Source organism: Alexandromys fortis, unplaced genomic scaffold (genome assembly GCF_014885135.2).
Source record: "Alexandromys fortis isolate MF-2015 unplaced genomic scaffold, M_Fortis_MF-2015_v1.1 scaffold_4, whole genome shotgun sequence".
NCBI classification, from domain to species: Eukaryota; Metazoa; Chordata; class Mammalia; order Rodentia; family Cricetidae; genus Alexandromys; species Alexandromys fortis.
In genome coordinates, this window is record NW_026067944.1 from 20,719,420 (window position 1) to 20,732,920 (window position 13,501).

A 13,501-nucleotide genomic window follows, 5' to 3' on the forward strand; every position below is an offset into this window, starting at 1 on the left:
TCCCTTATTTTTAAGCCTTCTCAGGTTTTTAAGTGGATTTAGCCCATCACGTCTGGGCGCCATCTGTTGAAATAGGAGCGGCGGGGCTGAGTCCCCAGCACCCGGCCGCCCTCATGGCTAGGTTATGCTCAGAAATAATTACACGGAAACTGTATTCTTTCAAACACTGCCTGGCCCGGCTAGTTCCAGCTTCTTATTGGCTAGCTCTTACATATTGTTCTAACCCATTTCTAATATTCTGTGTAGCCCGCGAGCTGGCTTACCAGGGAGGATCTTAACCTGCCTCTGTCTGGAGCGGGAGAACCATGGCGACTCCTCGACTAAGCTTCTTTTTTCCAGCATTCTCCTCTGTCTACTCCGCCTACCTAATTTTCTGTCCTATGAGGGCCGAGGCAGTTTATTATTAACCAATGAAATCAACAGATAAGATACAAGACCCACCTCCATCAAGAAACAATGGATGCTCTCAAGTGAAAAGTCTGCCGGAGGGAACTATATGTTGTCCTTTCATTATCAGAAGGGAAGTGGGTCATTTCCCCACTTTGCTTTGGCACTCATATCTCTTATTCGGTTAATGTCGCTAGGCTGTACTGTTTGATGGTTTTAACTTATTTGCTCTCTTAAAGTATCCAGTTATTTGATACATTTCCATGCATCATTTTAAATAGAGAAAAAATCCTTTTTTTTAACCCTCAAACTTTCCATCTTCTTTAAGATAAATTTCCAAGATGATGACTCACTTGAGGTAACAAATTTGATGGAGTTTGAGCTTAAAGGCAGTCTTTTCAAAAATGCTTTAACAGTATCTGTAAAAGTAGAAGGGCTGGGTGGTGGTGATGGATGCCTTTAATCCCATCACTTGGGAGGCAGATATAGGTGGATCTCAGTGAGTTCAAGGCCAGCCTGATCTACAAAGTGAATTCCAGGACAGCCATGAATGTAACACAGAGAAACCCTGTCTCAAAAAAACGATGGATGGATGGATGGTAGATCTAAAAAAGGACAAGGACATAGTTACTACCCCTGCTTTACTTAGAATAATGCATAGAATTTAAATTATGTTCTCATAATTTAAATATTTTCTCATAGGCTTTTAATTTATTTTCCTTCTGGGTTACAAGTTTCACTATGTAACTATCAAACTTTTACTGTATTTTACTTTTTGCAAAAGAGATTCTTTGCTGGAGAGAGTTGCTGATGGTTGACTTTGAACCCTTTTCAGGCACCTTTGCCTGTGTGCGCTTCTCCCTTGCCACGAACCGTCCCTCTTGGAGACCGCTATCCACGGGAGGACAGGGTGAAGGATAGGATAGCCAGGATACGACGCAAGGGAATGACAGACAGACACACTGGTAGTGAGAATCTGCTGCAATTTTACTTCTGCAAAGCTTCAGTTTTTGTACAAAACAGATCAAAGAACTTTCCAGTTTTAATGATACTGTCCTAGCTCTTGTGCAGGGTTCTTCTACATGTTTATTTGTGGATCATAATATGTCCCCGTACTTCTAGTTGTAACTTTTTTTTAAAAACGTGTGCATGCATACACATAATTGGGTAACAGAGACCAGCAGTTGAGTGGGGTGCCTTCCTTTATTACTTTCCAACCTTATTTTCTGAGACAGGGTCTCACTGAACTCAGAACTTGGCTAGAATGGTTGAGCACAACAAGCTCCAGCGACCTCTGTGTTCCCAGTCTCCCAGCACCCAGGCCACAAACGTATGCCACCAGACTCAGCTCTTATGTGGGTGCTAGGGATCCAAATTAAGGTTCTTATGACTGCACAGCAGACACTGTACCAGTTTAACCACCGCTCCCCCGGCACCTTTGCACTTCCCCTCTCCGTGAATCCTTAGCATACCTACTTTATCACTGTTCCAGTTTTCCTGGCTTTGCCTTGTTTCTAAATTATCCCCTCCTCCATATCGTGTCTGGTTCTCTTTCTATTGGACCTCAATTATTCTACCAGTATATTGGCACTGTTACTTCCCATCTCTCTATTCTTTATTGGTGGTGTTGCTGGATACATTTTCTAGTGGCCATATTAAGAAAACCACACAAAACAAACAAACACACACATGCATAAACAATAATTACCCATATTCATTTCTGAATAAATTATAAATTACTAGGATTCAAAGTCAAAAATCAGCAAAAGGCATCTAATAAAAGCTTTTGTTCCTCTTGTGCCCTTTGCTTTCTTAGACAGTCTCAGAAAAGGCAGTATTTTTTAGACAAAGTTTAGCGCATATAAAAGTACATATTTGTATGTATGAGTTTTCCTTTTTCTGTAAAGCAGTCTCCTGTGAAGTATGCTATTTCATATCATCTCTTTTCCTGACTCTGCCTTGGTGAAAGAGCTCCTTGTTCTGTCCACGGCTCCCTAGGATTCCTCTGAGGAGTTGCCTTGTTTACTGAGCCAGTCCCCTCTTAAGGTGAACATTTAAATGGGTCTGGACTTTTGCAGTCCCAAACACCTCTGGAAGGGCTCAGCAGTCATTTGCAAGTATGTATGCAGGTCACTTGTGAGGGAGCCATTTGGGTTTTGGTATTTTATTTTCTCTCTTAAAAAATATTTCTCCTGGCTTATAAAGTAGGAGTTCCTGTGACACGTTTCCTGCTACTTAGTTTTAGTTGACTTTTCTCCTGATTCCCTCCTGTACCCTCTCCCAAGCGGTGCCACCTGCAGTATTTCCCCCTTTCACTCGACAGCACCTCTGTTCTGTTACCATTCCTACAGTCCTCTGAAGGCTGGCTTCAACACACATGCATCTTCACATAGATAAACATGAAAATGAGACGCTAAGCGCCTTTATTTGCGCATGTTTGACCAGCCACTGTCCTGACTGCTTGGATACTGCTTCCTTTAGATCAACTTGCTTCACTGCATTCTTGATGGGCCTTGGCAGTCCTTCTCTGTTCATGCCCTGTCAGAGCAGCAGGGAATGTGGCAACTTGGCCCATGAAGACAGTCAGTGAGCACATCTAACACCTTTCCTCTGGGACTTGTTTCCTTGCTGGTCGGTTCTGCTGGCTCCTCCTCTAAGCCCATGCACGTCTGTGTCCCTCAGGTACACCCTTCTCAGTCCGCTTTGCACAAAGCCCCTTCCCTCAATCTTTACCCCTCTAAATCTGTCGCATCGTTTTGGTCATGTAGCATCATATCCATGCATTGTCATTGATTCTTCTTCCTGCTAAAAAGTAACTGTGCTTTTCCTGAGTACTCTCATCAGCTGTGTTTATTATTTTTATACTACATGTTGCATTATACTATTACTATAATTCTTCTAACTTATCTGCTAGTTAATAATGCCTCAAACACTGGGGTGTGGCCTTGTTTTGGCATCTCATTTCTCATGTCTCTTGCTATCATGCATGTAATAATGAGGGAAAAAGAATAACATTGCTTCTGTTGTCTGACATGAACTAGTTTCAGTGAGAAAACTGCATCTGTGTACATATTCTATTGGTGCTTTTATGCCCTTTCTTTTTCTCCTAGGGATGTATTTGAGACTAGGCTGTCTTTCAGGTATGCCCACACGTATGATAATGCTTTTTCTCTTTTTGTATGTGTTAGGTTTTTGAAGAACCTTCCATCAGCCTTTTTGCCCAGGAACACTGTGAGGGAAGAGAGTTACATCTTGAAGATGCTGTGAATTCGGTTTTGAACAAGGACCTACACTTCTATACCCAGTCTGTGTGGATAAAGAGTGGATTGTGAGTATGGGAGAGGGGCTCAGCCCTGACTTCGGTAGGGCTGCTCAGTTGCTGTTTTCCCTCCACTGCTGCATTGGCCTGCTGGTGCTCTTGTTACTGTTCCTCTTGCTACAGTAGTAGCTTGTTTATGTAAGAGGAGATGGAGCCATGCCCAATACATGCTGCTATGCAGTGATCTGGATCTGGAACAAGAACCTTGTGGGGAGAAGGACTGGTACCCCGAGAGCATTGATCATAAGGCAGTACCACCAGGTAGCTTTTCTTACTTGGACCTACTTCCCTTTCAGGAGAAATTCCATGAAACCATCAATTTTGGCTATGAGTAGCATTGCCTGTGTAAGGCAAGTGCCTATTTACAAGACTAAGATGGTTTAATTTTACTTCGACCTGACAGTTCATTTGTCCAAAAGTAGTCCCTACTGAAAATGCTCATTTTCACTGTTTGATGCATCCTGCCTACCAACATTTCCATTTGTTTGTTACTAGTCAGAGTGGAGCTGGGCTGCATAGGTCCTGTGTGTTTACATTTTGGGAAACTGTCTTTTAAAAGCATTGTTATTAATTACAAACTGGGTAGTACTTGAGCATCTTTGTTCAGCAGAGGCTGTTGAGCCTGTAGTTGGAGCTTCGTTTCCAGGGAAATCTGCCTCTGTCCATTCCTGAGAGTGTGTCACGGGAGCCTGTTCCTGCTCTTGTATTGCTGGTATTTTCAACCAAAACTCAACTATGAAAACATGCATAGCTGGTGATCGTTAATATAAAGATTACTTTTTATTGCTTATAGCTTTTAACTTGTGTGGTAATTAACTCTGTTTAAAAATATGGGGTAATCAGAGAACCTAGACAACAAAGAGGACCCTAAGAGAGACATACATGAATCAAATCTACATGGGAAGTAGAAAAAGGCAAGATCTCCTGAGTAAATTAGGAACATGGGAAACATGGGGGAGGGGGAAGGAAAGGAGGGGAGTAGAGAAAAAATATATCTCATTAAAATTATGGGGTAATTAATAAAAGTCAAGAAGATAAATTAAAAATTAAGTCAACTATTAAAAATGGCTCTTATGGAATTGACACATATAACAATTTGCTTTCCTCTGAAAAGCATTTCACATGGTTTGGCCTTTATTAAAATTAATTGGTTTAATTGTCTTTGTATAGGATTCCAGAATATTACTTTCCAATGAACTAGGACCATTTGAGTTGCATTTCAAAACCCTATATAGGAGTTTCACACCTTTTTTTACATATCTAAGTTAAACCAGTATTTGACACACTGCTGGAGTTCTCACTCTCCTATTTTACTCCTTTCTAGAAAATGTGTAGTTTCACCTCGACACTATTTATTCTTGATAGCTTTCTTTTAAAATCTATCTATCACTCTCCTTTTTCCATAACAGAATTACTGGATAAAATTCAAGGGTAGTGTATCTGTTTAAAGCCCATCCTGGGCTACAGTGGGTATCCAGGATAGCATTTCGTGCCAAACCATCTACTCTATGACAAGTCGTGTGGATCCATGATAGTAATGAGATCCCACATACCTTTTCCATGTGTGACATTTAAGTGTTGAAAGCCGGAGAGGTGGCTAAGCATCTCTGGTCATCATGACCTGCCTTTGCACATGGTTGACTGGATTTGTGCAGGGAAGGTTCCCTACCCCGCTGCCTCAATATGCCAGTCATTTGGCCAATCCTAATCTCAGTTGTGAGGAAAAGGAACTTTCCATCACAACAGTCAGTTTGAGGCAGGGCTCTACACAAGCTTTTTGGAGTTAATAATTCAGGCTTTCTTTGGTTCCTCCCTCCTGCCCACAACCTTCTGTAGGAATTGGTGTCTTTTCCAGCACTGACCAGTGTCCCTCTGTAAAACTAAATGGCAGAAGCCACTGCTATAGCAGCAATGACTTCTGTCACTATAACAAAATGCCTGAGGCACTTTGAAAAGATTTGTCTTGTTCTTAATGTTCTAGTCTGAGATTAACAGCCAGAATGCTTCAGACCTGAGTCTAGCATACCAGGATAGGAATGTGAGTTGAGAAAAACCAACATCATGAGCCACAAAGCAAAAGGAAGGGACCATGGTACCAATGTTCATTTAAGGACCTCCCACCAGGTGCCATATCCTGAATGTTCAACTACATCCCAGGTATTTTCAGACTATCTACTGCAAACCAATTGCTTCACATAGGACCTTAAGGGACACTGGTCCACACCACAAGTCTTAAGAGAACCTGTTTCTGGGAACGCTCCCCTAGTACACAGCACACTTCGCTGCTGCTGGCTCTCTGTACCTCATCTCCTGGGTTACAGACTGATCAAATGTTAGAAACTCCACACTTTCTCTAAAGTGTCTCAGAGACCTTGAATCCCTCTTAAAATTTGGGGTTCTTCTGGCAATCCTAGTGTTTAGTTACCCAGTTTGGTAACTAGTGAGCACAGGGCTCAGCAAACTGTTGTTTTGCGGGCCAGAGAGTGTTTTCAGTTTGTAGACCTCCTGCTTCAACACTTAGAAAACTGTTGTAGTGAAGCAAAAGTAGCCTTAGCCAGGCTGGGAAGAAATGGACATGACTGCACCAGCAAGTTCCTGGTTCTTGCCCAAGGCCCTGAGTACTTTTACACAACTAAGATTGAATACAATAGTGTCAGGCAGGGAAGGTTTGCAAAGGAGCCATCTTTGAATCTCTGGAGGTAGTCCTTGGTGGACTTGGAAAGTTGTGAGCAGAGTTTTAAAAGAAATCTCTAGAGAAGTTTCAGCTTTTTGGAGAAGCTCTGAAGTACATGTGACTACCTAAGGAAGGAAGGAGGGTGGCAGGACTTTTCAGTATTAAAGTGCTTTGAGATTTGCTGTATCAAAGGCATAGAGATTCCACAGGTAGAGGGAACCTCATTCACTTTCTAAGTACAGGAGCCTGGCATTTCATTCTGACTCCACATGCCGTCACCATCTTCTAGACCTCTACCAAGGAAAAATGTGTGATTATATACGTTTAGAGTCTGCAGACCTCAAAGCTGTAAAGCAAAATGGCATAACAGTTCTTTTTAGTAAGAGGTTACTTTTGTTGTTTACAGTCTTCCACGGTTTTTTTTTTTTGTTTTTTTTTTTTTTTTGCTTTCTTGCAGATGGATAGCTTATGAAGGATCCAATTTCTTGGGAAGGCAAATCCTCCTTTTCCCTAACGAGATCCCAAACTGGACAGCATTTAGTGGGTGGAAAACGATTGGGTCTATCCGCCCTATGAAGCAGGTAAGTAGAGAACCAACACATTAGATAGCTTGATTTTTCTGGCAGAAATGTCATTTAAACCATAGTATCTGAAATATTGACCATTGAGATACTTATGTAATGAAGGGGAGGTTATATTCTTATAGGAATCTTATACATTTTAGCCAGTTCATAACATTTTATATATTTGGTTTTAGTGTTGAATATAAAGTTCCATCAGTCATATTCTTTTCACAGAAGTTAAAATACTATAAATTCTGTGATAAAAATGGGAAAAAAGATCCTTAATATTGAGTTTTACTTTGCATTTGTTTTTTTTTTCTTATGTAACCTTCAGGTTGAATCCTAGCAATTTAAAGTAGTATTTATCACACACCTACTGCTTGTCAGTCTTATGTTCCAAAGCTTCCCACTGCACTAGGATACAATCTGACTCCTCCTTGCTCCCCCAGCCTTGTCTCCTCACTCACGTCTGTATCACGTGCACCCACGCACAGAGGGCCTTTCCAACCAACTGCTAACAAGGTTGTGTCGGCTGTGTAGACTGTTTCCTCATTCTTTGCCAAACTAGTTCTTAACTATCCTTCTAATTCAATCCAGTATGCCAGGTCCTCCTAGGTGCCTCCATAATCTCTCCATTAAAGTAAAAAGGGGAGGCCACTTGTTTGTCTCTTGGCCGCCCAGACTCCCAAAATATTCACACAGAAACTTGTGCATCACAAGGTTATGGCCTATCAGCAAAGTTTCAGCGCATCTGTCTCCAGCAGCAGCTCCATGGCTTCTCCTGACGCTGCCGCCATCTTCCCAACATTCAGTTTAGTTTTCCCCACCTAGCTCTGTTCTACCCTTGAATTACATCCTCAGTTATCTGATTTGAGTGATTTCTCTCCTGGACAAGGAGAACCATTTCTATTGTTCAGGGTCCTGTGATAAAAAATGCTTAGAATAACCTCTTAATTTGACAAGCTTTTCTGCATAACTTTAATTAAAATATAATTACACCACTTCCCCTCCTTGCAGCCATTTCCCACATCCTTATTCCCTCTTGAATTGGTTGTTTTTTGCGCGCGCACACACACACACACACACACACACACACACACACACACACGTCTTTTGGTATTGTCATTGCTGTATTCTGTCATAGGCTCCACCTCCTGTAAGGCAAAGCTTCTTTGAGGGGTGAGAGCTACACTGCTCTTTAACATGTAGTTGGAATTGTGTAGGCTTAGTAAAGGAGTGGTACCACTTTAAAAGGTCCTCTTTTAAGATGTATGACCTCCCTAGGTCTGGCTAGGTTTCCAGTATGAGGCACGGTTTCCCTCTTGCTTAGTGTGCTTTACATCCAATTAGAAAGCTGTCAGTTATTGCCAAGTTATGATTGCCACTATGGTACCGTTAGGGTTATCTGGCCATGGCGGCTAATGTTGTGATCCACATGCACCATAGCTGGGCCGGACTGTTGATTGCCTCCCTCCCCTGGCAGTTTGTATAACATCTTCTGTACTCTGAAAGTAGTCCTTGGGGAGGAAGCTGTCAGGTCAAATCCAGTTCAGATCTTCGGAGTTTTGTGTCTAAAGTACATGATGTCTTCAGCAACAGGACTTACTGTTAACCTTTCGAATTCTTGATATTAATTTCAAAATAATGCTTTAGATTATTTCCTCATTGATTAGCTAAGTTAGGTCACCAATTTGAAACTCAACCAAACAATCAAGTTTTGAAAACATCAGTTTTTGTTTTTTTTTTGTTTGTTTTTACTAAATGTAACTTGGTATCAGTATTGGTACTGTTGTTTATATCCTTGTTGAGGCACCAGTTTATATCCTTGTTGAGGCACCAGGGAATAATTAAAACGTAATCTTCCTTGAAGCTGGGAATCCAGAAGTCACAAAGATACTTACAATGCATCTCAGTGACTTTAACTGTAATTACAGAAAAGTTAGATGACAAACGGTAATAAGGGTAATCAGCACCTTCTTGGTCTAATTGATTAGAACTGTGATGTTTAATCCTAAAGTAATTGGAGTTCTGTCATCCGTGAAGGTCATACCTGTTTTATATGTGCAAGGTAATGAAACTGTGACAGTTCCCTGAAGCTTCAAGAATAATTGTTAGTGGAAGACAACACTGAGTTGTGGGTACTAGGTACATTATTACAGTTATAATTATTGATGCCAGAGTTGTTAGAGTAAAAGCCTGGAAAACAGTAAAAGGAGGGACAGAGATTTATTCAGTGTACAATATTAATAGGTAAGGCATCCCACCCACTCAGACTGCTTTGGAGACAAGGAACAGGTTTAAATAGAGGGCTAGAGGGATGTATAATTAAGCAGTACTTCTCAAGGTTTGGATCCCAGCCCTGATGGTGTGCTAGTTTAGGATCAAGGCTGATCTGTAAGGTGTTCCGGTAAGTTGTCAGAACTGTGCAATGTCTTGAGAAGCAGTTTGTCAGGGCTTCAGCTTTCCTGTTCCCTCAGCATGGGATTCCTGCGGAAAGTTCAAGTCTTTCCAAGAGGCCAGTAGCTCAAGGTCTCTAAGATACCTTGTCCTACCAGGATGGTTACAAGCATGAATGTGGAAGTAGTTTACTTCTTGTCAGGTGGACTTTTTATTCACAGCCAAATATTTGCCTACTTAGTAACTTAAATACATAGGCACCTTAGAAATGCTAAACACAGTAACAATTTACCAAAATGTAACCAGTTTCATGTTGAAGTGCCTTAAGTTTCAAAAATACACTATTCATTGGTGGTCTTGCCAAAGACTCACACTTCACTTATTCCCAGTGAAGGCACTCAAGTCGCAGATCATGTATTACCTAGCCAGAGTTCTATCTGGGATGCCAACTCTCACCCAGAAGGGATAGTGGTGTTTTGTACTTTCCAGGTGCTTCCTGTTGAGCTGTTTTCAGTGCCCTTCCACTCTTTTATACTTACAGGGGGACAGTATGGGTCTCTCAGGCATCCTGCCAGTGACCTGCATCCCTATCTATGCTAGCTTTATTTATAAAACTGAAGCCATGGATGTTTTTTCTAAAAGGTTCTGGTCATTCTGATAAAATTAAAAGAAAACAGCACATGGCTTAATGTCTCTTAAAGGCTCAGCAAATAACTAGATTTATTTTTAATGGCCTCAGACTTATTCTGGAGTGTTAACTTTTATTTTTATTTTTTAAAAATATTTTCTCATTTTTCTCATTTTACTTTTACATATCAATCCCAGTTCTCGCTCCCTCCACCCCACACCACCCACTCCTCAGAAAGGGTATAAGTTACCAAAGTCTAGTACACTGCTTTGAGGCAGGACCAAGGCCCTCCTCCACTATATCTAGACTAAGCAAGGTATCCTTCCAAAGAGAATGGGTTCCAAAAGCCGGTATAAGTAGTAGGGATAAATCCTGGCCTCACTGCCAGTGGCCCCAGTCTGCCCAGCCATACAACTGTCACTCACATTCAGAGGGCCTAGTTTGGTTCTATGCTGGTTGGGGGGGGGGGGCACACACAAGCTCCCATTAGTTCAGGTAAGCTATTTGAGTTGGTATCTTCATCATGGTCCTGACCCCTTTGCTCATATTGTTCCTCCCTCTCTTGGACTGAACTTTGGGATTTCAGCCCAATGCTCTGCAATGATCTCTATGTCTGAGTCCGATCTGACTTTTGAATGCAGTAGTTCTTTGTTAAATAAAGATAAAAGGCCTTGCTCTAGGGGTTTTCAAGACCTTCCTTACCAGCTGCTGTTCCTGTATTGTCACCAAGATCCACCTTGGGCAGTACATGGCCTTTCCTCTCCCTCCCAGAGTATCTGAGATGTGATGAAACACAAAATCCCTACTTCTTCACTGTTGCAGCCTTGCCACACTGAGTTCTGGTGAATGCAACTATTACCTTTCACCCTTTCCAATGGTCACCTCTCAGAGAGTTTAATAGACATTACACAACTTAACCTTTGTGCTCAAGGATTTGTCATTAGAAAAATACCAAAGAAAATGAGTGAAACAGTATTTATTAAAAAGTACCTTCTTACTTTCCTGCTTTGGGGAGATGTTTTTCCAGTGTTTCCAGTGTGACTTAAATGGCTTCCCTCTTTTTCGTAGCCTGCAGTATACATCAGAATAAGGAACCGAGCCCAGGATGAGTACCTGACAGTCACTGGGAACCGAGCTGATGCACGGACAATGTCCGTGTGCATCTCTCCCTTCAGTGGGAAGGACACTCAGATCTGGTACTACTGCCGGGGACTCTTTAAATCTAAGGTAAAAGATCATTTTTTCTGATGTTGGCATTTGTATGTTAACTACAATACTGTCAGGTGGCATGCTGAAAACACGGTTGAAAAAGACCACTGTATAATCATGAAAATGCTGACACATGTAAAATGGACTTAAGATTTTTTTCTTAATGTAGAAAGTACAGTTTGGGTTCTTAACACATACCTAAATGATTCCTTCCACTGGAGCCAAATCAGACACTATGCTTTTTAGAAGGGTTCCTTATTTGACGACCCAAATAAAACCTATTGTTCCCATGATTCAAAAAGTGTTAAACACTTTCTTTTCAGAACATACAGAGGAGTCATAATAGAAGAAACTGTTATTATGAAAGATGCTTAAAAAATGAAATGCAAGCTTTCCCCCCCATCATGCTTGATGTTCTGGGAATAGAACACTAATTCAGAAAAATACTATGGTCTCTTAAATGTTTTCCATGTTGCTGGTGATAAAATCAAAAGTAATTTTGTACATTTTAACAGGCCTTTTCTAAAAGAGCCTTTTAAAAATCAGCCAGAAAGACATTTAAAGATAAATTGCAGTTATACAAATGTCAGTGATTTATTAAGGAAAGGGTGCCCCTGTTTATATTTTACTTCTTAAATCATAGGCCAGTAACACATGTCTTGATGTGATTGGTGGCCGGGACACACCTGGAGCCAAGGTAGCCTTGTGGACTGAACATGGGCAGTTCAGGCAGAAGTGGAGACTGAACAGAAATGGAACTATCAGCTCTTACCTGAGTGATGAACTTGTTCTGGATGTTAAAGGTAGGCCTTTGATAATAAAGAAATTTTGCTAAGAAGGAACTAATGTACTCTAGGGTCATGTAGCTAGAGAACAATGAAGTCTAAATAGATTTCCCTTCATTAGAATAGTAAAATTTTCACTTACAACCTTAATTTTCAAGAGCTGTTGGAATTCTAAATTTGAAGCACCAAAACCTACAAAATAAGGGATACCATCTGTTTCTTTCCCAGAACATTTTTTGCACTGAATAGCTGTGATCCTTAAAAACCCTCTGTTAAAATTTATGGCAGGAGCAATTAACCTTGTTGTTTTAATTCTGCAAGATCAGGACCAATATCATTTATGGTTGCTCTAGTTGGGGTAGGCAGAGCCATTGCTGCTGTAAAAACAAAAGCAGTACAAACTGTCTTCCCTCCCAAACTGCTTTGAAAAATAAGAAAAGGTTGTGTGTAGCAAACTTTTCTTTTGTGATTTCTATTTTAGGTGGAAACTATTATGACAAAACTCATGTTATTGTCAATCAGCCCCTGGAAGGAGAAGAAACACAGAAATGGGACATTGAAATCTTGTGAGAATCACAAAGACACCTGCACCCTCATTGCCCTGTGTGCATGGGAAGGAAGCTGCTGTGTCCGCATTATTGCATTGCTCACACAAAAGACCTTTCTCCTAAGCAGTGAAACTACTGCTCCATGGAAAAGCTAAAAATATTCTCACCGGTTATGCAGTGTCCTTGTGAAGCAAATGTAATGATTTTTTCCTGGTGGATTCAGTTGTGGTGACCAATTTCCTCAAATCTGTACTTCGGTCTCCAAACCACCAAATATGAATCCCATTCTTGTTGGCCAGACAATGCTATTACCTGCATTAGTATCCTGTTCCATGCTTGTGTAAGTGAGGGTCAGGGGAAACAAATGCCTACAGGCTGTCATATCCTGCAGGAAGATGAGTACTTTTTAGCACCACTGAAGAAACATTTAATAAGCTTTCGTATTAAGCTGCTGTATTAAATAAACCATAGGGTTTCTATATAGAAGCTTTTTATAACAAACACCCGTAAGTATTTATACTCTTCAATGAACTGATCTCAGGAAGGGGCTTCGGCTTCTTGAGGCGGAAGGCACTAGTACTCTATATTTTCTGCTCTATGGCCAATCTTTACTGCTTGTCTGCTCTATGGCCAATCTTTACTGCTTGTCTAACTACAAATGTATAAATAACATTGGAGCACCCACCAGGTATCCTGGTGTTAACCAAGATGTCCTAAAGTGGCAATACTCTTAATACAAAATGATTTTGTCCTTAAATATAAGTCACTATCTTCCTCAAGTGAAGGAAAACAGGGCTTCTATTTTGTCTCTGCCACCTAACTTTCTCTACTCAGTGACAGACAATTATAGGTCAACAGCCTGCCCTTTCCTGAGATGGACAAAACTAATTGAGACAGCAACTGCTTTCAGCCTCAACTTTTATCAGAAAGAAAACAAAACAATACTCTATTTTTACGTAAATACTTTAAAAAAATACCAACCTCTATGCAC

The 13,501-nt window shown here is 40.9% G+C and overlaps 1 protein-coding gene across 1 annotated transcript in view; it reads left to right on the forward strand.

Annotated features, from left to right (window-relative positions):
• Crybg3 (crystallin beta-gamma domain containing 3) overlaps positions 1-13,128 on the forward strand; it is a 111,908-nt gene extending 98,780 nt beyond the window's left edge. Inside the window, exons 18-22 of the mRNA XM_050148707.1 lie at positions 3,576-3,715; positions 6,838-6,961; positions 11,037-11,195; positions 11,821-11,980; positions 12,444-13,128. Coding sequence (XP_050004664.1) covers positions 3,576-3,715; positions 6,838-6,961; positions 11,037-11,195; positions 11,821-11,980; positions 12,444-12,532 — 672 coding nt within the window. The 3' untranslated portion in view covers positions 12,533-13,128. The remainder of the gene's footprint in view (positions 1-3,575; positions 3,716-6,837; positions 6,962-11,036; positions 11,196-11,820; positions 11,981-12,443) is intronic.
• Positions 13,129-13,501: the final 373 nt, after the last annotated feature.